General features: G+C 35.8%; 1 protein-coding gene and 2 long non-coding RNA genes across 7 annotated transcripts; all 3 read left to right on the top strand.

The window, feature by feature from the left end:
- The first annotated feature begins 63 nt into the window (after positions 1-63).
- On the top strand, positions 64-1,431 carry LOC122140722. The gene is made up of 3 exons (XR_006157312.1): positions 64-453; positions 1,177-1,220; positions 1,304-1,431. It is a non-coding gene; the product is annotated as an uncharacterized LOC122140722 (long non-coding RNA).
- A 61-nt stretch (positions 1,432-1,492) lies between these two features.
- On the top strand, positions 1,493-2,874 carry LOC122140721. The gene is made up of 3 exons (XR_006157311.1): positions 1,493-1,511; positions 1,758-1,781; positions 2,301-2,874. It is a non-coding gene; the product is annotated as an uncharacterized LOC122140721 (long non-coding RNA).
- Positions 2,875-10,584: 7,710 nt separating this feature from the next.
- LOC109077414 lies at positions 10,585-24,443 on the top strand. 5 transcript variants are annotated; one of them, XM_042745598.1, is made up of 4 exons: positions 14,123-14,206; positions 14,303-14,647; positions 23,669-23,719; positions 24,072-24,443. In XM_042745598.1, the coding sequence occupies exons 1-4, from the start codon at positions 14,146-14,148 to the stop codon at positions 24,242-24,244; spliced, it is 630 nt and encodes a 209-aa protein (XP_042601532.1). In that variant the 5' UTR covers positions 14,123-14,145; the 3' UTR covers positions 24,245-24,443. The 5 variants fall into 5 exon arrangements, with proteins under 5 accessions (XP_042601535.1, XP_042601534.1, XP_042601532.1 ...); XM_042745596.1 differs by lacking the exons at positions 23,669-23,719; positions 24,072-24,443 and adding exons at positions 14,902-14,970; positions 15,752-16,161; XM_042745599.1 differs by lacking the exons at positions 14,123-14,206; positions 14,303-14,647 and adding exons at positions 22,694-22,867; positions 22,971-23,306.

Genomic DNA, 24,443 nt, shown 5'->3' with positions numbered 1-24,443 from the left:
GTGACATTTCTACCGCAGTGCCGTCGCTTCGCGTCAGTCATGTGACCCCTGCAGCGGTTCGCGTCAGCACGTGACCCCTGCAGCAGCGACATGTGACGTCGTCGAGCCTAACTCATCTGCTGTTGTAGGGTAACTTATGTACAACAGGATATACGTTTCAAAATACGATTTGTGACAGTAATGCTGCTCGGCGCACGTGATTATCACATGACATCACCTCGTGCCTTTTTACAGACAGTCGTGTTGAGGGATTGAGCCCGGTAAAGTTGCTAGATCTTAATACTGGGAAGTTATTTTTATTATTATTTTTTTAATTCTGGCTTGGGTTTCTTTCACACAAAATCACCGCAAGTTCCAGCAGTTTTTCTGAATCAAAACCCAGTGTCAATTGAACTAGAATCGGAGAACTTCCGCATTGCACCGGCAAGGACACATGGCAGCACGGTTTAACCCGTAAGTGTGTTTTAATTATAACTCAAAGCCAGGGTGTATGATTGCGTCCACGTTTTGACAAAGCGTTTATTTATATTTTTAGACCTCTCAAAACCCTAATCAGCTAACATAACTAACAGTTTTGTAAGGCATCTCCCGAGGCGATTGCGCAATGCATCCTGTGTAATGTTGTTTAAAGAGTTAAAAAGCATTGAAAATAAAATAACATAATTTAGAAGCTATATAAACACGGGGAAAAATGGCAACTATTTTTTTTTATTTTTTTTTCTCGAGTTTTAATTACTGTGTTAAATTACAGAAATGTAAGGCCTTCTTCCTTTTTCATTAATTCATAAGTCAGAAAGAGAGATTATTACCAAGTGTGTTTACTTCGAGCAGAAGAACATACATGATAGTGCACACATGCATTGTAATTATAACACTAATATAAGAAAAACAGAAGATTTAAAATAATGCACTCTATACAGAAGTAGAAATATGGAGAAAATACATATATCTAATATAATGAATATACAGATAGTGTACTAATTGATTTCCCATGCTCCCCCAGATGATAAATTACATAAGATTTGCAAAACATATTAGTTTTCTGGAATGTATGCATACAAAAAAAAGTGTGTGGGCTTTTGTTTAGAGTATTTCCCTCCGCTTCAGCAGCACTGTTTAAAGTGATCATGTAGTGCAGCTCTAGCACACAAATCAGCTCTTTTCTCTTCTCCTCAGGGCCAAACGGATGATTTTACTGCCGTGCATCATTGTCTGTGCAGGTGAGTATTTTATATCCGCAGGGTTTTTAATGTCAGTGTTTTTTAATGAAAACATGTCAGTAATCCATTGTTTATATCCTCAGGATGTGCTTCTGTACCGCAGACATGTGTCCAGTGTTCACTGTCTTGCGGTGAAGCAGCAGTGATGAAGAAACACAAGAGCGTTATTGTTTCTATAATTCATCCTTTAATAGAAGATCCTGAGAAAGTATACAGTCTAAAAAACTCGTCACACTGAAAATATATGCCATTGGTGATGATAAATCGTCTAAAAAACCAATTTACAGCCTGGTAAGAAAACCAACAAATAACACAAACATAAAAAACAAGCTCAAACAAAAATTATTACAGCCTGGTAAGGACACTAACATCTAACCCATGCTTAAAGAACTAGTTAATCATTTAAATGAACTCTCTCTCTAATATTTTACAAAATGTGATCCAAAAAGCATACAAAACAAGAAAACTAAAAAAAAAAAAACAAAAAACACCACAACATGAGTTATTGATTGGTTCCCTCTCTCTAATTCTCCACAGACTGCGGTCCAGAGAGTATATCAGGTGGGAGAAATAAACAACTGCTAAACACCACATCGTTTTGTATTCAAAAAAAAAAAAAAAAAAGTCTTCTACCTACATTTAAAGCTGAAGTTATTTTTATTTTTTAAGTGAGAAGTATGTTTACATGCACCCCTTATAATGTTTATATCACGAGATTTAAGCAATATTGTTATTATGCTTTACTGTGGTAAAAGCATAGTGAAATGTGGTATATCTGGAGGATTTAATTGCTGAAGAAACCTTCCCTATTGACGATGCTGCACAACGTAAATATAATGCAGTGTATTAAAGGTCAAAAACATCAAAATGGAGACATTTTTAGCCGTGTCTCTGGAAAAATACCAATAGGATACCAAAGAACTGAAAAACAAATCAAAGTGTGTGGTTTACTTACTGAGATTAAGTCCTTAGCTGGATTATTGGAGACGATGGCATTGTTGGTGTGCATGTAAATGTAATCAAGAATGGTGTTGGAGGAGCAGGAATTTGGTGCAGAATTTCATGCCAGTTCTTTTCCAGATCCAGATGGTGCTGTTGGGAATTTGGGAAACAAACTCCTGATTCTGCTGGCCTTTCTGTTTTTACATCTTCCTCTACCTTGAGGGACCAGGATGACGACGCATACTGTACAGACACGGCAGCTACTCCAGAGCCAAAGATATGCTGATCTTTCCTATTGTAACCAGCCATGAATCAGGGATGTGGTTTTTCCGTATAAATACGGTTTTGTGTATTTTCCGCCTCTGAGGGACGACCCGCTGACTTTTTATGTGTTGCGGTGAGAATCTGAGTTTGGTAGTGCTGTCATAAAATTCACAACGGTTGTGTTGTAATTGTATAATATGCTGTAGTGTGACGCGCTACATGTCTGCTGTTACAGTAACGTTACTGTTTTTAGTTGATTCACTGTTAGTGCTGCGGTGGTTTGAGCCGCTTTAATTTGCATTTGGGAGCGCAACATTCCTCAGAAACATTTGTAAATCTGTTTTTGTTTACAAAGAAGTTTCAGTGTCACATGATCTTCAGAAATCATTCTAATATGCTGATTTTCTGCTCAAGAAACATTTCTGATTATTATCAATGTTGAAAACAGTTTTGCTGCTTAATATTTTTGTGGAAGCAATGATACCACTCAAACATTTGTATAAGATTTAAAAAAGAGAGAAATTAATAATTTTATTAATCATGCATGAAAGTGACAAAAAGTGAGAGAAGACATTTAAAATGATTTTTATTTAATACATGCATTAACGAATTTAATGAATATATTTGATAAATGCAAATAAATGCTGTTCATTAAACTTTATATTTATCAAAAAATCCTGAAATAGTGCATCATCATTTCCACAAAATATGAAGCAGCAAAACTGTTTTCAACATTGATAATAATCAGAAATGTTTCTTGAGAGTCAAATAAATTGTAATGTTTTCTTAAAGATCATGTGACACTGAAAACAATAATAAAGAAAAATAAAATTTTCATCACATGAATAACATTAAAAACAATAAAATATAAAAAATAAAAAAACTTTTACCTTACTTTATTTGTAATATTTCACAATTTTTTATTTTATTTATTTATTTTTTTTACTTTATTTTGATAAAATAAATTCAGCCTTGATAAGCAGAATATTTCAAAAGTTATTTCAAAATCATTAATAATTGTAATGTTTCCAAACTTTTGGCAGGTACTTTAATAATAATAACAATTCTATATACTTTACTAAAAATATATTATTGTACTTTATTATAATATATTATTATATTGTCATGATTATTAAATGCTGCTTTTTTTATTTTTTTTACATTACAGTATTTATTTTTACAATAAAAGATATATCTTTTAATTTGCTAAAATATATATTTTAAATAATGAGTGCTGGGGGCGTGGCTTGGGGGCGTGGTCTCTAGCTGATGATCACATGCCTAATGAATGCAAGGGACACCTCTGTTATGATTGCATATCAAATGTATTGCTTTTATGCCTTTCTCTGCATTCTTCTACACAATTGTCCCTATAGAAAGCACACTGCTACTTTATATGCATATTTTATATATTTACATTTCCTGTTTTTATGGCTTTTTTATGAATTGTTTTAAAATCATTCCATGTTGAATGTGTTTAAAATTGAATTCCTTTGATGTGAAAATGCATTAATGTGAAAAACACTGTTTGTCAAATATTTATATATTAAATATTTAAGTCCACCATGTTTTTTCTCTGCAAAAAGAAAAGGCAGAAGAAGCTGTTAATTATATAGCAACAATGCAACACTTTTGCAAAATATTACTAATCATAACTGCAATTAGATTTAGCAGACGCTTTTATCCATTTACATTTACATATATCAAAATCTATTATACAGAGTGACTTACAAATGAGAACAATAGAAGCAATCAAAATCAACAAAACATTAGCTTAACACAGTACAGATAGCAAGGGCTTTTAGATTATATAATAAAAAAATGGAAAAAGAATAGAGCAAGCTAGTGTTCAATTTTTTAAAGAAAAGAAAACAAGCAGTTAGTAAATGAATAGTGAATGTGGCAAATGTAGTTTCAGATTCTTTTGCACACATGAAGGGCTTTGTTATGCACTTTTTCAAGCTGTTCTAGACCATATTCAATAATACATACAAAACATTACATGCTATGTATAATTATGCCATGAAACTGTGAAGCTCGATAAACCACAACAGTAAGAAAACAACACTTAGAATTATGTAAAACCTACAGTATTTACAGTAACCTACACCCCCGAGGCATCCTAGGTGTTTATGACGTTCTTCTTTAAGACGAATCCAGTTGGAGTTATATTAAAAATTGCTTTGATCTTTCAAGCTGTTTAATGCCACTCATAAATAAATAACTCTACTGAAAGCAGAGCAAACCTTTAATCCTGTTTCTATATATAGACCTAACAATTATATCTCAGTAGAAGGGATTTTGCTTTTTGCTTTATGTGAAATCATATCAGTCTTCTTTTAAATGGATGGGTACAATGTTAATTGAAATGTCATTTGGTCTCTTCCACAAAAATATTTATTAACAAACAAAATAAAAGAAGTCACATTTAAAATATTACATAGATGTAATAGTGTACTTAATAAGTATATGCTAAATATTGGAGAAAAAATACTTTCTGTGATATAGAAGAGACCATTGTACATATTTTTATGTGAATGTGTTTATGTTAAATTTTTTTTTTTTTTTGGAAAGAGTTCTGTACCTATCTCTCAGATAAAACAAATGTTAGAATATGTATTAACACTTTTGATATTATTTTCTTTTATTATAACTCTAAGGGTTAGGTAATGTTTACTGTAAGTGTACATTTTTTGGGTAAGAACCCTGTCAATTTATCTGGTTGATTTTATTTCTTACGTTTTATCTTTGATGGGCATAAAAACAAAAAATCATTCAAAAGTCAAAAATTGCTTTCAGTGTTTAACCTTGTATAATTTCCCCCTTCTGGTTTATGATATATATAGTTTCTTTTTTAGAATTATTATTATTTTACTTTCTATCTTGTATATTGTATTATGTTTTTGTATTTTGTCCTCTATTGTTTTTGAGGTTGCTGTGGTTATGTGCTTGTTAAGTGTTTTGTCATAAAAAAGAAGGTCTATGGGGAATCTATGCAGATCTATGGCTGATCTCGTCACGAGTCACGTGCGCAAACCCAGTTCATTCATTTTCCGGTAGTAAATCTACTAAACTCGCGTTTCATTTCGTCGTCTACACTACAAGTTGTAAGATATAGGCAACAGTATATAGGTAACAACACACGGTGTGTGGATTTAATGCTCCTGAGAGTGAAGAGCCATTTATTACAATAAGAAGAGGAAGAGAACGTCCTCGCGACTCTGTAGCTACCATGCTCTTTACACACGCACGTGTTGAGGATTGATACAATCGTACAGTTATTTATACCGGGATTGAACTTTCTGGCATTCTAGCTTCGGTTTGCGTTTTGCTGAACCAAAACCCGGTGTAAAGTGTTTAGCTAGAGTTGGAAACCTTCCACATTTAAGCGCGCCGCAACCATGACTTCACCGGTAATTAACCGGTAAGCATGTTTTAAATAAAGCTCAGAAACAGGTTGTGAGTTTCTTATTTTGGCAGTACGTTTATTTCTGTTTTGACATGTCAAAACACAAATTAGCTAACTAAGAAAACTTTCTTCTTCTAACTAAGAAAACTTTTAGGCATCTCGTGATATGAATGACGTCAGTGCGCAATGCATTCTGGGTGGTGTAGTTTTCTTTTAAAGCAAGCGCTTTATTAAACCGTTCAGATTCTGGTATTCTGATACAGAATTGAAAATTTGTTCGCCATACAACACACACGCATTATAAAACAAGACAAAGAAATAAAGAATAGAGAGAAAAAAGAAACAGAAAATAAGTATATAAATAAATACAGAAAAAAGGGGTTTTCTGCAAGTTTAAGCTGCTATATTAAATTACAGAAATTTAAGGCATTCTTCCTTTTCATTTATTTAGGATACACTCAGGAGCTCATAGCAACAACAAATACAGATCTACCACATAATCGGCCCTTTTCTGTTCTCCTCAGGGCCAAACCACTGATTTTACTGCCGATCATGTAGTACAGATCTACCACATAATCAACCCCATTCAAAACCACTCACAAACAAACCACTTAACTTACTTCCATCATCTGTGCAAGTGAGTATTTTATGTCTGCAGGCTTTTTAATGTCAGTGTTTTTTATTCTATTTAAAACAGATCAGTTAAAAAATAAAATAAAAAAAAATGCTATTGTTTATATCCTCAGGTTCTGCTCCTCTACAGGAGATGGACAGAAACTGCCGGTGCTTTCTTCCTTGTGACGGATCACCTGAGCTCGAGAAACATGACAGCGTCCGAGTTCTTGTGCAACATCTTTCAGATGATCTTGAACTAATACATAAGGTGTCCAGTTTGTATGATGGAGGGCGCTGTTCAGTGCCAGGCTGTTTCCAGAGGAGCATGCATTACAGACTGCAAATGTACGCTAATGACAAAGACCCAGTGCCTAAAATACTGCTCAATAAAAACAGATTACAGCCACTAGTTCACCCAAAACTGAATATTTTGTCAATGTTTGAACAAGGTGAGTTTATTGTGTTCTAATGTTTTCTTCTGAAAAACATGAAGTTTTGAAATTATGCAATCCAGTTTAGATTAAAAACTGCTCATGCATGCAGCCTTTTGTTTGTATTATGATTAAAATACAGTGGTTGCATCTCATTTTAAATAGAAAGAGCACAGACAAAGCCTTAGTTTGTTTAAATGAAGAGATTTCTTTGTTATTCGGTTGATTTGGGGTTTGTTTAAAATTTTCTATTTAGTTTTCTTATTTGAGATATTTTAATTTCACAAAGAACTGTGCAGGATTTTGTCTCAGAAATTTTGTTAAAAAAACTTTCATTTCTATTGTGTCTTAAATCTCATTTTGTTAAAAAAAAAAATTGCAAATTGCATAGTGAAATCAGTATCGTGAACCGTATCGCATCATGAGTTGAGTGAATTGTTACATCTCTAGTGAATGTATCGTTTGAGGGAACTGCACTGTTATTTTAAAAATGATTCTTTGTTCTTAATATTCTTTATGGTTTATGTTTAAATAGTAAATCCATGTACATACTGAATACACTACGGTTTGGCTCACTCTCTCTAATTTTCCACAGAATGTGATCCAGAGGCAATATCAGACAAAAGTAAGTAAACATCCACTAAATGCCTCATAATTTTGTATCAATTAAAAAGTGTTTTCTACCTACATTTAAAACGCAAGGTATTTTATATTTTCAGATGACAGACAGTGACTATACTCTACATGCACACTCATTATGCACAGCAATATTGCAATTAAACACAATACTTCAATTTAATTGATGTGATTAAACTCATAATCATAGCAACCATAATTGGCATTGATATTTGTAATATAATAATTAATAAATACATAATAAATAGAAGGCGTCTTGATACTTTATTCACATTATGTGTGCTGAAGAAAGGCATCTAAATACTTATTGGCATTAAGAAGGCATCACATATTTGGGGGCTGATTAAAATTCATGTTGACAGCTCTGAGTGACATGGACGTAATGCAGCATATTGTTGGTCAAAAACATTGAAATGGAGACAACCATAGTCTGGATACCAAGAAACCGTGATCAAATCAGTGTACTCTGTAACACATCTACTGAAACGATGGCATTATTAGTGCGCATGTAAACACAGTCAATGATAGAGTTACATCTGGTGAAGGAATTCATGCAAATTCTGTTTCTTTTCCAGAAACAAACAGTGCTGACGGGAAACTCTGTAACGAGCTCCTGATCCCACTGGCCTTTTGCTTCTGGATCGTCTTCCTCCTCGAGGGACCAAGATAATGACACATATACACAGCAGCTACTCCAGGGCCAAAGAAATGCTGTTCCTCATGCACTACAGCATTACAACACCTAAAACTATCATCTCAGGCTTTACATTCCAGGACTATGGGCTTTCTCAGACCAGGAGGACTTTATGATCAAAAACGCACTAAATGGACCATTGTTTTTGTCTTATATCAGACTTCCTGTGTCTTACTCCTCATTCTCTCAAACACTGGTCCACTTTAAGGCCACTGCCACTTTATATGTGCTTGTTTTATGCTACACACACAGCATTACAAAATCTGAAACAAGCTTTTCAGTCCTCAAATAAGCACAACATTAGAAAAAACAAAAAAACGACATTCTTTAGGAGGCCTCTGTCCAAATGTGTATTAAAAAGACCATTATTCTTCCTCCCTGTATACTCAATTTGTATTTTATTATATATATATTCCACAGTTGGTCTATGTTTGGAAAAAAAATATTTATGTAAATTAAATATGTATTTAAATGTTGTCTTCACAAGTTCTTTTGTTCACTATTTATTTTTTACAAAAAGACAATGCAGAAGCTGCAGATATACAGCAATAATGCAACACAGTGGAAAATTATTAGCATTATAAATGGATTTACAGTTCAACACTTGTGCAGATATTTCTTCATTGATTTATTTTTTAAATTATTGTTAAAATGGTAAAATGGCACAAGGCTGGAGATCATTATGTCAGGCTGATTGGGTTAGAATGGCAGACTTGACATGTTAAAAGGAGGGTGATGCTTGAAATCATTGTTCTTCCATTGTTAACCATGGTGACCTGAGGGCTGTGCAAAAAATCGAATACGATTTTCGCATAAAAAATGGCTTCACAGGCAAGGATATTGTGGCTACTAAGATTGCACCTAAATCAACAATTTATAGGTTCATCAAGAACTTCAAGGGAAAGAGGTTCAATTCTTGTAAAGAAGTCTTCAGGGCGTCCAAGAAAGTCCAGCAAGCTCCAGGATCGTCTCCTAAAGAGGATTCAGCTGCGGGATCGGAGTGCCACCAGTGCAGAGCTTGCTCAGGAATGGCAGCAGGCAGGTGTGAGCGCATCTGCACGCACAGTGAGGCGAAGACTTTTGGAAGATGGCCTGGTGTCAAGAAGGGCAGCAAAGAAGCCACTTCTCTCCAAAAAAACCATCAGGGACAGATTGATCTTCTGCAGAAAGTATAGTGAATGGACTGCTGAGGAAATGGGGCAAAGTCATATTCTCCGATGAAGCCCCTTTCCGATTGTTTGGGGCATCTGGAAAAAGTCTTGTCCGGAGAAGAAAAGGTGAGCGCTACCATCAGTCCTGTGTCATGCCAACAGTAAAGCATCCTGACATCATTCATGTGTGGGGTTGCTTCTCATCCAAGGGAGTGGGCTCACTCACAATTCTGCCCAAAAACACAGCCATGAATAAATAATGGCACCAAAACACCCTCCAACAGCAACTTCTTCCAACAACAGTTTGGTGAAGAACAATGCATATTCCAGCACGATGGAGCACCGTGCCATAAGGCAAAAGTGATAACTAAGTGGCTCGGGGACCAGAATGTTGAAAATTTTGGGTCCATGGCCTGGAAACTCCCCAGATCTTAATCCCATTGAGAACTTGTGGTCAATCCTCAAGAGGCGGGTGGACAAACAAAAACCCACTAATTCTGACACAAACTCCAAGAAGTTATTATGAAAGAATGGGTTGCTATCAGTCAGGATTTGGTCCAGAAGTTGATTGAGAGCATGCCCAGTCGAATTGCAGAGGTCCTGAAAAAGAAGGGCCGACACTTCAAATACTGACTCTTTGCATAAATGTCATGTAATTGTCGATAAAAGCCTTTGAAACGTATGAAGTGCTTGTAATTATATTTCAGTACATCTCAGAAACAACGATCTAAAAGCAGTTTAGCAGCAAACTTTTTGAAAACTAATATTTATGTAATTCTCAAAACTTTTGGCCACGACTGTACACTGCCCATTGGCAGATGTCACAAAATGTTAGTTTCCGAGCCTGTGCACACATGAAGTTACATTAAAGCTTACGTAGACCACATACAATAATAGAAACAAAAATGTATATTTTTATATTATGAATAATTACAGCATTGCACATAAAACAGTGTAGCTGCTGCAAGAAAACAAAGCTGCGTTAGCTTTACTTAAAGGAAATGGAAACACTTTGTGGTTGAAGTGTCTGTGCTTTACATAGAGGACCTGTAGTTTGATCAACACCTTTACAAACGACAGACACAATGGAGAAGGTCATGTTCTTTTCAGATCACTTCCAGCTGTAAATTTATTCTTCTTTATGATTTCACATAACTGGCCTTTTTAACCTTAAATATATCAAAATCATGTCAAAGAATCGTTTTTTGATGTTTTCCAGATGTTTCAGAACATGATGGGAGTATTTTACGAGTCCGGCTGAATGAAAGCATCACTCTGAACTGCAGCATGACAGACAGATATGAAATCTCCTGGTATCACCAAAATCCTGATTCTGGACGACTAACATTACTGATGTCTGCCAAGAGCAGCAGTGTAGCAGGAAGAAAACTGCTAGTTAGGTTCAATCAAAACTGGAGTCGTCTGACAGTTCATGCAGATGTGGAGATCAACACAGTCTCTCTAGTTATTTCTGGACTAACAGAGTCAGACTCCGGTCTTTATTTCTGTGGAACTAAATCAGTGGAAATGCACTTCAACAAACCCATCAGACTACAGATCGAGGGTTAGTACTGCTGACCTCTCCGTTTCTCTCAAATCTTTATAATGATTTCTATGAGGAGATTTTTTTTTTTTTTTTTTTAAATTATTTTACTGTTGCTCAGTTTATTTCAATCATCACTAGTCCTCATAAAAATTGAAGTTTCCAGAAAGGGTATTTTTGTTTCAATAAAGAACCTTTAAGTGCACGTGCAGTTTTTGAAAGAATCATTGTTTTCTATGAGGAACATTTTAATCATTTAAAGAACCTTTTGTGGATTGGAAAGATTCTGTGCAATCATAAGTCAGTGTTTGTGCTCCAGATATGAACGATTCTTCATATCATGTGTGTTGTTGAGCAGTTTGCTGTTATAATAATATTGAATCTCTTTGTGTTTTATAAAGTGATCATATATTTAATATATTTTCAGACAAGCTGACAGACAGAGAGGACAAAGTTCAGTCCGTCACAGATCCGCCGGAGGATGATGAGATCACAGGTGAGAGCAGAGATCATTCTTACTCGTGTCTCTTACGGCATCTCTAGTTCTAAAATCAGTATTAATTCTTCAGTCAAGTGCATTAGTGCACAGGTTCATCGATCTGACTGAATTATCTTAAAAATAAACGATCCAAAAGAGGGTTTTTGCAGAGATAAAAAAACAAAAAAACATTTTCTTTTTAGTTTCCCAGGGAACAATTAACAATTTTTAAAGGTGATGCATATATTTAGATGCATATATTTATTTCTATTGACTTTACTAAGGCATAAAATAGGCTACCATAATGTATTTGCAGATATTTGGAAACATGATAAGTTCACACACTTGTTTCTCAAAACAAAGAAAAACAATTCTACAGCCAGATAATCTACTTTGAAATGTTCTGTGTCGGAAAAGAGTTCTGTGTCGGAATGTCTGTTTTTGTTTTGATCTGTGGGACTCCGCACACTTATAGTTTACTATATTTGTATTTCTATATATGTATTTCTACAGCCCAGGTTGTCAGTTGGCAGTAAATATACAGGTCCTTCTCAAAAAATTAGCATATTGTGATAAAAGTTCATTATTTCCCATAATGTGATGATAAAAAATTAAACTTTCATATATTTTAGATTCATTGCACACCAACTGAAATATTTCAGGTCTTTTATTGTTTTAATACTGATGATTTTGGCATATAGCTCATGAAAACCCAAAATTCCTATCTCAAAAAAATAGCATATTTCATCCGACCAATAAAAGAAAAGTGTTTTTAATACAAAAAAAGTCAACCTTCAAATAAATTATGTTCAGTTATGCACTCAATACTTGGTCGGGAATCCTTTTGCAGAAATGACTGCTTCAAATGCGGCGTGGCATGGAGGCAATCAGCCTGTGGCACTGCTGAGGTGTTATGGAGGCCCAGGATGCTTCGATAGCGGCCTTAAGCTCATCCAGAGTGTTGGTCTTGCGTCTCTCAACTTTCTCTTCACAATATCCCACAGATTCTCTATGGGGTTCAGGTCAGGAGAGTTGGCAGGCCAATTGAGCACAGTAATACCATGGTCAGTAAACCATTTACCAGTGGTTTTGGCTCTGTGAGCAGGTGCCAGGTCGTGCTGAAAAACGAAATCTTCATCTCCATAAAGCTTTTCAGCAGATGGAAGCATGAAGTGCTCCAAAATCTCCTGATAGCTAGCTGCATTGACCCTGCCCTTGATAAAACACAGTGGACCAACACCAGCAGCTGACATGGCACCCCAGACCATCACTGACTGTGGGTACTTGACACTGGACTTCAGGGCATTTTGGCATTTCCTTCTCCCCAGTCTTCCTCCAGACTCTGGCACCTTGATTTCCGAATGACATGCAAAATTTGCTTTCATCCGAAAAAAGTACTTTGGACCACTGAGCAACAGTCCAGTGCTGCTTCTCTGTAGCCCAGGCCAGGCGCTTCTGCCGCTGTTTCTGGTTCAAAAGCACACGCCTGTGCACGGTGGCTCTGGATGTTTCGACTCCCAGACTCAGTCCACTGCTTCCGCAGGTCCCCCAAGGTCTGGAATCGGTCCTTCTCCACAATCTTCCTCAGGGTCCGGTCACCTCTTCTCGTTGTGCAGCGTTTTTTGCCACACTTTTTTTCCTTCCCACAGACTTCCCACTGAGGTGCCTTGATACAGCACTCTGGGAACAGCCTATTCGTTCAGAAATTTCTTTCTGTGTCTTACCCCTCTCGCTTGAGGGTGTCAATGATGGCCTTCTGGACAGCAGTCAGGTCGGCAGTCTTACCCATGATTGCGGTTTTGAGTAATGAACCAGGCTGGGAGTTTTTAAAAAGCCTCAGGAATCTTTTGCAGGTGTTTAGATTTAATTAGTTGATTCAGATGATTAGGTTAATATACTCGTTTAGAGAACCTTTTCATGATATGCCAATTTTTTGAGATAGGAATTTTGGGTTTTCATGAGCTGCATGCCAAAATCATCAGTATTAAAACAATAAAAGACCTGAAATATTTCAGTTGGTGTGCAATGAATCTAAAATATATGAAAGTTTAATTTGTATCATTACATTATGAAAAAATAATGAACTTTTTCACAATATGCTAATTTTTTGAGAAGGACCTGTACAAGATGCACTCAAATAGAAGATGCATACAAATCACCTTTACGTGACCTAGAACATAGCAATGTTGAGATGAATAAACAATCTAGCATCTAAATTATGTGCCTCAAGTTACATTTAGCATGTCACATGTAAATAGTTCTCAAACATGCGCACAACTTCTCAAAATCATATGTTACGACACACAGATTGTGCCTTTTCAAGAGCAAAACAACAAAGATAGACATGGATGCACCTCTATACTCTGCACCATGAGCTCTGAAAATCCCTTTCGGCTGATGTGTCAATAGAAGTGACAGAGTTCTTAAAGTGACCACTAGGTGTCAGTATTGACAAAGTGAATTAGAATATTACCAGGGCCAGGATACACTGCCCATTGGCAGATGTCACAAAATGTTAGTTTCCAAGCCTGTGCACACATGAAGTTACATTAAAGCTTACGTAGACCACATACAATAATACAAATGTATATTTTTATATTATGAATAATTACAGCATTGCACATAAAACAGTGTAGCTGCTGCAAGAAAACAAAGCTGCGTTAGCTTTACTTAAAGGAAATGGAAACACTTTGTGGTTGAAGTGTCTGTGCTTTGCATTGAGACCTGTAGTTTGATCAACACCTTTACAAACGACAGACACAATGGAGAAGGTCATGTTCTTTTGTGCTGTTTCATACAGAATTATTCAGCTCACTTCCAGCGGTAAATTTATTCTTCTTTATGATTTCACATAACTGGCCTTTTTAACCTTAAATATATCAAAATAATTTCAAATAATGTTTTTTTGATGTTTTCCAGATGTTTCAGAACATGATGTGAGTATTTTACGAGTCCGGCTGAATGAAAGCATCACTCTGAACTGCAGCATGACAGACAGATATGAAATCTCCTGGTATCACCAAAATCCTGATTCTGGACGACTAACATTACTGATGTCTGCCAAGAGCAGCAGTGTAGCAGGAAGAAAACTGCTAGTTAGGTTCAATCAAAACTGGAGTCGTCTGACAGTTCATGCAGATGTGGAGATCAACACAGTCTCTCTAGTTATTTCTGGACTAACAGAGTCAGACTCAGGTCTTTATTTCTGTGGAACTAAATCAGTGGAAATGCACTTCAACAAACCAATCAGACTACAGATCGAGGGTTAGTACTGCTGACCTCTCCCTTTCTCTCAAATCTTTATAATGATTTCTATGAGAAATTAAATGATTTGACCATTTCTCAATTTATTTCAATCATCACTAGTACTCATAATCATGTGCAATCATAAGTCGGTGTCTGTGCTCCAGATATAAACGATTCTTCAAATCATGTGTGTTGTTGAGCAGTTTGCTGCTGTAATAATATTGAAACTCTTTGTGTTTGAGTAAGTGATCATATATTTAATATATTTTCAGACAAGCCGACAGACAGAGAGGACAAAGTTCAGTCCGTCACAGATCCGCCGGAGGATGATGAGATCACAGGTGAGAGCAGAAATCTTTCTTACTCGTGTCTCTTACAGGCATCTCTAGTTCTAAAATCAGTATTAATTCTTCAGTCAAGTGCATTAGTGTACAAGTTCATCGATCTGACTGAATTATCTTAAAAATAAACGATCCAAAAGAGGGTTTTTGCAGAGATAAAAAAAAAAAAAAATTCTTTTTAGTTTCCTAGGAAACAACTAACAATTTTTAAAGGTGATGCATATATTTATTTCTTTTGACTTTACTAAGGCATAAAATAGACTACCATAATGTATTTGCAGATATTAGGAAACATGATAAGTTCACACACTTGTTTCTCAAAACAAACAAAGAAAAACAATTCTACAGCCAGATAATCTACTTTGAAATGTCAGTTCTGTGTCGGAATGTCTGTTTTTGTTTTGATCTGTGTGGCTCCGCACACTTATAGTTTACTATATTTGTATTTCTATATATGTATTTCTACAGCCCAGGTTGTCAGTTGGCAGTAAATATATGGGATTAGATCTCTGCCACAATTCTGCATGTGAAAGATCATATTTTGAGTGCATTTTGCGGAGAAAATGTTTGGCAAAGAAGAAAGTATTTCAAGGTCACGAAAATGTGTTTTGCATTTAAAATAAGTTTTTGGATGTGTGCAGACCTTCTCTTTTGCGTGTGCAAAGTTTCACTAGCTTGCTTCCCTGATGCCCATCCTCAGTGCTCTCTTCAAACTCAGTATAAATTAGGATTAGTGTCTGAACTATGATTATTTTGAAAATAATTCTCTGTGTGTCTGTAGATGAAGTGACTCTGACGGAGCGTGTGCTGATGTTCGGTGGTGTTGGTCTGGCTGTGTTGGTGTTTTTTGTAGCTACAGTCCTTGCAGGAGGAATCATTCACTATCACGGCTGGCAGAAAGGATGGATCGCAGCCAAACGCTCATCTCTGATTCACCACAAATCACTTAAATAACATATTTGTGTGTTTTATTTTTCACTCTATCGCATTAATCAGCATTGCTCTTACAGCCGATGGTGGCTCACGAGTGTGCTTCAGATGTGGATCTGTTGGCCAGATCTCACTTAGACTTCTGTTGTGGCAAGAAGAGCATTATTGTGTACATATAAACTGAATTCAAGAGAAATTATACATGCTGTTTGTTTTAAAGCACATAAAGCTTGATTAAATAAAAATGTTTTCAACATTAAATGTGCTGTTGAGAGTTCTGATCAAATAAACTGCACTAAAACTAAGAGATGATTTCTGGCAGAAAACCTGATCATAACCAAAGCTAAAAGTTTTCAAACACAACTGTATGTGTGCAATGATGTCAGATCTGTTCTCACAGTTTCAGAAAAACAACAAATGTTTTCACATCAGTGTCGCACAATGAACAATCATGATTTCCTGACTGACTGCAGTAAGATTACGCAACTAAAACCACAAAAATATTAGGTAATAACCACCACGGACACTAGAGAGTGTTACTTGTGCTAAAAAAAATCACTATATTTAGACAAGACTAATAGAATAAACACATTAGTAAGAGTTAAACTCACTGAATATATGGAAAGATACTTAAGATACTCCTTTAAGAACAGTGTGTGTTTACAGCTACACTCAAACATGTTTAGACATGTTTTGTATGTCCATTTATGCTTTATTAAGAGAATTAAAAACATTTGCTGATTTACGTAAAATTTTAAATCTTGAAACGACCAACAGATGGTAAAGTATCAAAGTAAAATAATGACAAATCTCTTTGAAACAAAAAAGCATGTTGAATTGCACTAACTGAAAAAATAATGCATTGCATTTTAATGCCTTGTATTTTCAGGGCTTGCATTTTTAGGGGCCAAAATCCAACATAGTTGTATATTTAAGCAGTGAATATTTCGATTCAAAACATTTCACACACATTTTCATGATTAAAAATTCAATAAATCATATTCACCTTCTAGAGTTCACTTCAGAAATATTCAGTCTGTTTAAAAATACGATGTATAATATTCGACAGGCAGTATTCGGTCCATTTTATTTCATTTTCCAAATACGCTTCCACAAATTAAGTGGTTCAAATTCTACAGAAAATAATAAGTTTTAAGTATCCGCTTAGTTTCCTTAACTTTGTATGGATTGCGTGACGCTGGGGTTCCCCTCATACGTCACACTCCAGGATTCCCCAATTAGGCATAACACGCCTCCATTAACTAATACAGTGATATAAAATGACCAAACTCAGATTTTTTTACATTGTGAATTCATTTAAATCATTAATATGTTTAATAGGCTCAACATGGACATTTATAGATAGACTCATTTATAACATTAACCCTTGTGCACTTCTCATTTGAGAGTCACACTCCTGGTCTTCACTGTCAAAAGTGACTTTTTTTCTTCAGTAAAATCAATCTAATATATTTTTTGTTGAATAAAATTTTTTCTTTTGTATTTTGAGAGAATTTCATGGTACTAATTAATGTTTATGCGATAATTATGAACAGTTTTTCCCATTGAAAATAGTAAAAAAATCATTTTTTCTAATTTTTTAAAAATTATTTTTCAATTAATGCAGTATTTCAGATTAAAATAGAGACGTTCAAATCCAATTTTGAAGGCAGAATAGCACCTCCTGGTGAGAGCAAAGAAAGAAAAAGCTGTAATTTCATGATGTAGCCACTAGGTGCCTGTACAGGACTCTATAGAGAGGCTTGTGAATTCCCTACTGGTTTATATACATAATTGTTTACTTTTATTAGGTTGTGGATTTAAATGTATATTAAGGCATTCTCAAAGACTATTTTTTTGTCAAGGTTTATATTTTTTGTTGTTTTAAATGTTTATTTTGAAGTGTAGTTTTTTTTGCATTATTATTACTACATTCAAACTTGAACACAGAAAGCACTTTGTTACACAAAAAACATTTAAATTCTATAAAAATGTAACAAAAAATAAACAGGAATGCTTTATCAGAGCTTAATTCTTCTGGGTCTGATCTGATTTTAAAACCTCTTATTTCAGTCTTCTGACTCATTTTGGTTATATGGTTATAACCATACCAATTCATTTGAGTGTGTATAATTGTGTGTGTGTGTGTGTGTGTCCGCGCGTGTGTAAGTTGGTGTGTTGATTCTGCACTCTAGATGTTTTAGAGTTTCACCCCTTCATTTCTGTGCAATTTGTTTCTGCATTGTGGGGGATTTGTAGATTGTACACATAAAAATGTTCTGTATTTCCCATTGATTTCCTATGAAGACCATGAGTGTGACTATTTTTTTTTTTACGACCACTTAGCTTTTTCGAATCATGCCCTCAATTTTTTTTTTTTTTTGTGTTCACATACCAAGTGCCATAAAAGTCACCAAGTTTCATACCATTCTGGTGAAGCTATGATTTTTAAAAATTCTAAATTCTCCAGTCAGAAATGACCGAAGACCGCACAAGGGTTAAATACAATATTTAGTCAGAACCTCAAGTAAATTAGCCAACATATTATTTTGGTTGGTTGTCTAATGTTTTGTTTTTAGAATCGTGCAGCAACAGTGATCTCTATTATGTATATCTATCTCTAAAAAAGAGCTAAAGAGATGGACATGTCAAAAGGTGAAGGGAATTTTAGTTTCTCAGTGTATGACCCCTTTAATTGCTTGTTGAAAATTGTGATAAAATAAAAGGCAGTAAAACCAAGAAATCACATTTGTTTTTGCATTTTCTGTCAGAAAACCTGTTACGTTCTCTGCCGTCTTGAATTTACCTTCATCGCCTGAGAGATCTTATTAAAAGTCTACGTTGTGTCACCTTTGTGTTTGTGCTTTTGACGCAAGCGTGACAGAATAACCGACCCTAAGAAAATAGTAAGCGGTGCCACTTCTCGCCGTTTTGTTCCATTTTTGTCAGTTTTTATTGGATCATCCCAATAAATGTGCAAAAGTGTTGTTGTTTTTTTATATGGAAAATGTATATATTCTACTCTATTCTAAATGTACCATGATTAGGCCAATTGTGTTTTTCAAGGCACTTTGTGAGTTTTTCTTCACACACAAAAAAAGAGCAAAACTTTGACAAAATTTGACTCCTTGATGATTTGATATTTTATAATAGTGATTTTATAAATTCAAATTATAAAGCAAAAAAGTCGAAATGAAGGACTAATAAGCCAATAAGTGCTCCTCTGCTGCCATCTACTGGTTATAGTGATGATTCGGTGTCTTTTGTTCACCACAAGATATATTTCAGTTTAAAGGGGATCATTTTAGAGCTTTAAAGCAGGCGCGCAGATGGCACTAGGGACGGGGGGACATGACCCCCCCAGATTCATAGTGACCCAATCCGTCCCCCTCACTGTCTCAATGAAAGTCTCTATTGGTAAACAGAGGATTAATCAGGGTTTCCGCTATGTACATTAGTCTAAGTAGTGGCGAATCTGCCCGCCGCTCCTTAAACGTGTACTAAGCAATTTTTGAAACATGCTTTTGACCGCAGTGTCTGACAAAGTCCCAAAACACACTTGTAGCCAATCAGCGGTAAGGGGGCGTGTCTTGTCCTGATAGCAAGAAGAAATATTACTTTACATTTACATTTAGTCATTTAGCAGACGCTTTTATTCAGCATATTAGCAGACTGACTGTAGATTGAGAGAGATGGCAGATAAAAAAGAGGAAAATATCAGAGAAACAAAACATTAAAAAGAAGGGTTACAATCAGGCAAGAAGTAGGACCCGCGTAAATATCGGAGCAGCTTTCCAGCGGTGGAGAGAAACTCAAGGAGTGGGAAGGGCTCGAATCAGATGCCGAGGTTGCTTTGTTTCTTTTTGATAGGTGAGTAACGTTGATTTTGCTTTGTTTTTCACAAAACTTATCCATGTTGGCTTTTGTTTGAATATGCTTGTGTGTCATCTTCACTTGTTTCAGCGAGCGTCGTTGCCATGGTTGCGTATGTACGTGTGGAGCGAAGATTTCAAAATAGGGGCGAGGTACGGTGGCCGAGAGAGCTCAACCCGCTGCAACTTCACAAAACACATTCCAATAGAAAAAGCACCAGAAAATTAAGAAAACATCTTCATCAGTTTGACAGCACACGTGCTGCAAATACTCGCAACACAACGAAATACAAAAAAAAAACACAAATGCTCACAACAAAATGAAAATTAACTTTTTTTTTTTTTTTTTTTTGGCGTATTGATTACCATTATAACCACAGTTGTACAAATACCATGGTTAAGCTATGGTTAGGTGCATGATTACAGATACAAGTACCCATTTTTGGTTTGTGACCTCTTGTGTGTGTATATGACTCCTGGAGCTGGTAGCTGCCTCAGTTGTGCCTGTGATCATATACAGGTGCATCTCAAAAAATTGAATATCATGGAAAAGTTCTTTATTTTTGTAATTTAATTCAAAAAAGCAAACTTTCTTATATTCTGGATTTATTGCACACAAACTGAAATATACAGAGTTAATATATTGAGTTTTTTTGTTTGAATTCTGATGGTTACAACTTGCAGCTTAGAAAAATTCAGAACCTCAAAAAATTAGAATATCTTCTCAAAGATCAATCAATAAAAGATTTACAAAACAGAAATGTTCAAGATCTCAAAAGCAGGTTTAATTATGCACTCAATACTTGGTTGGGGCTCCTTTTGCAGGAATTACTGCTTCAGTGCGGTGTGGCATGAAGGTGATCAGCCTGTGGCTCTGCTGAGGTGTTATTGAAGCCCAGCTTGCTTAGATAGCGGCCTTCAGCTCCCCTGTATTGTTTGTCAGATGTCACTTATCTTCCTCTTCACAATACCCCATAGATTCTCTGTGAGCTTCAGGTCAGGTGAGTTGGCTGTCCAATCAAGCTCAGTAATATCATGGTCATCAAACCACTTGGAAGTGGTTTTGGCACTGTGGGCAGGTGCTAAGTTCTGCTGCCAAAAATGAAATCAGCATCTCCTTAAAGCTTGCCTAAACAGTGCTCACAAAATCATCCCTGGTAAAATCTCCTGGTAGATGGCTGCATTGACTTTGGACTTGATAAAACACAATGGACCAACACCAGCAGACGTCACAGCACCCCAAATCATCAATGACTTCAGAAAACTTCACATTGGACTTTGGATTCTGTGCCTCTCCAGTCTTCCCTCCAGACTCCAGACCTTGATTTCCAAATGAAATGCTAAATTTCTGAAAAGAGGACTGTGGATCACTAAGCAACAGTCCAGTTCTTTTTCTCCTTACCCCAGGTGAGATGCTTCTGATGTGTTTTTCTGGTTCAGGAGTGGCTTGGTTCCAGGAATGTGACAGCTGTAGCCCATTTCCTGAAGACGTCTGAGCGTGGTGACTCTTGATGCGCTGACTCTGGCTTCAGTCCACTCCTTGTGAAGCTCTTCCAAGCGCTTTCCTTGAATCGGCTTTTCCTGACAGTCTTCCCAAGGCTGTGGTCATCCCTGCTGCTTATGGACCTTTTCCTACCACACTTTTTCCTTCCAGTCGACTTTCTATGAATATATTTCGATACAGCACTCTGTGAACAGCCAGCCCTTTCAGTAATGACCTTCTGTGAACTACCCAACTCATTGAGGGTGTCGGTGATCGTCTTCTGGACAAATGTCAAGTCAGTTGTGTTTCCCATAATTGTGGTTGCATGTTCTAAACTAGCCCAGGAGATACACAGTATTTATACTCAAAATTAATCAAACTAATCAAGCTCAAATGGAATATTCAAATTTTTTGAGATACTGAAATTTTAATTTTCCTAAGCTGTAAGTCGTTACCATCAAAATTAAAGCAAAAAAGCTTTTTTGAATTAGATTACAAAAAAATAAAGACCTTTTCTATGATATCCTAATTTTTTGAGATGCACCTGTACTATCATCTATGACTGAGCTGGTGATTTTTCTGGACTGAAAAAAATTTACTGCTGGACAGCTTGGTCCCCCCCAGTTAAAAAATCCTATCTGCGCCCCTGCTTTAAAGTGCTGGAAATAGTTGTGTGAAATGCTTGAAAGTCATTGATATATCCTTGAATTTCTGTCTCAAAAGCCTGAAATTAATAATATCAAGTCAAGTTAATTTATTTACACAGCACTTTTAACAATACTGAAAAATAGTGTGTCAATAAAGCAAAAAGTCATTAGTGATGATTTATTTCTCAGTGGATCTGCATTAATGTGTCAGCAGATCAGCACTGGTTCCCAAATAAACCAGTTCACTAAGCAGTTAATTTATGTTTTCACTTTTCAAATAAAAGCGTGGTTTCAGTTAAATATGTTGCAGGCTCATTAATTGGTAATAAATAGTTGATAATAAATGATATTGAAGATAATAAATAATCAAAATGTATTGGAGTTGTTTTTGCAGCTGCCGGATGCTTATTTTTCTCGCGAGACTTGGCAGCAGTGGTTTGTTTGAGCTGCGCTCAATTATTGGACTGGTTTTTGTCATTTGCTATTTAATGTTTCTCTCTCGTGCACCCGAAATGGCCAAGATTATGAGCTGGACAAAGTGGTGCATCAGTGCAAACGCAAATTAAGTCTCGCCGGCAGAATTTTTTTTTTGCAAAATGTGACAAAAGTCTATAAACAAGTTTTTGAATTTTGTAAGAAGAGAGTTATGTTTGGAGTTCTGGTGATATGATAATTTTTGCCATAAATCGCCCACCCCTTATTTTTATATTATGTGTAATTTATGACATTGCACACCAAACAGCAAAGCTTAATAAACCATAGCTTTAAATAAGTAAAGCACTTCAAATTATGTTGAAGCTTCATAAGCTTTCCTAAAGAAAGGAAGTGGAAACACGTTGTGGTTTAGTGTCTGCACTGAAAGGAAATCTGCAGTTTGATCAATGCTTTTACAGACGAAAGACAATGGAGAAGATCATGCTCTTTGTGTGTTTTTTCATACTTGATTGTTCAGATCAGCTCCAGCGGTAAATATATTCTCATTTACAATTTCACATTATTGAGCTTTATATACTTAGATATAATTAATGTTTTAATCATTTCAAAGGATCAGTGTATGATGTTTTCCAGATGCTTCAGAACATAATATGACTCTGTTAAGATTCCGGCTGAATGAAACCATCATTCTGAACTGCAGCATGACCCACACATACGAAATAGCCTGGTATCACCAGAATCCTGAATCTGGACGACTAACACTGCTGATATTTGCTATGGGCAGGATAAAAAAGCTAAATTCATTGCGTGTAAACACTCGTGCAACAGTTAAAGCAGATATATGGAGCAACACAGTCTCGCTTATTATTACTGGACTAATGGAGTCAGATTCAGGTCTTTATTTCTGTGGAACAAGATCAGCGACTTCAGAAATGCACTTTGAGAAACCCATCAGACTACAGCTTGAGGGTTAGTACTGCCGACTTCTCAATTTCTCTCAAATTTTCATCATCACTAGTAAGCTACTTCACTCAAAAAGGCTGTTTTTTTCACTGCAATGCCATATAAGAACCATTTTTGTTTCCCCAAAGAACCTTCTAGTGATCAGTTCTTTAAAAAACATAGTTTTCTATAGTGTGAAGAACATTTTAATCGTCCATAGAACCGTTTTCCATTAAAAAAAAAAACTTTTGTGCATGGAAAGATTTTGTGGATGATGTTTTTTTTTAATGCAGTGTTTGTGCTCCAGATATGAATGATTCCTGAAATCATGCGTGTTGTTGAGGAGTCATCATATATCTAAAGTGATCATATATTTCATATATTTTCAGACAAGCTGACAGACAGAGAGGACGAAGCTCATTCTGATGTTGAGATCACAGGTGAGAGCAGAAATCATTCTTGTTTGTCTCTTAGTTTATTTCAGGAACTCTCAGTGTATTTGTTATAGGTTATGCAAATTTTAATATTCAAAAGAACCTTTTGTACAATAAAAAGATGCTGTGGATTCTTCATAGAACCATCAAATCCAATTAAAAACTTTTTTTTAAGAGTGTAACTATTTATGTTACTGAGCAACGTAACAGCTTGTCACATTATTACAGAAAGTGCTTCACAGATGTGATTTCAGCGTGATTTTATCACAGTTCAAACTCAGCACAACCGATCAGAATCTGTCTTGATTCTGTTGTTTAATGAATGTTGGTTTCTGGATGTTTTTCTGTCTGTCTGTAGACTGGCTGACGCTGATGGAGCGTGTGCTGATGTTCGGTGGTGTTGGTTTGGCTGTGCTGGTGTTTTTTCTGGTTATAATCATTGCAGGAAGAAAAATTTACTGTCATGGTTGGCGGAAAGGATGGATCGCCGCCGAACATGTTGTTCTGAATGTTCAAAAATCACCTAAATGACATTTGTGAGCTTTATTTTTGACTCTATCACAATAATCAGCATTTTATACTTTACACCAGTGGTGGCTCACCAGTGTGATTCAGATGTGTTTCTGTCGGCCAGATCTCATAGACGTCTGTTTTATCTGTTTCATGGCAATTAACTTGTTCAAATAAAATGAGAGATTTCTGATCAAATAATCAGCAGTAAAACTAAGAA

The sequence above is a fragment of the Cyprinus carpio genome, chromosome B19 (assembly GCF_018340385.1).
Source record: "Cyprinus carpio isolate SPL01 chromosome B19, ASM1834038v1, whole genome shotgun sequence".
Lineage (NCBI taxonomy): Eukaryota > Metazoa > Chordata > Actinopteri > Cypriniformes > Cyprinidae > Cyprinus > Cyprinus carpio.
This window is presented reverse-complemented; position numbering and strand designations above follow the sequence as displayed.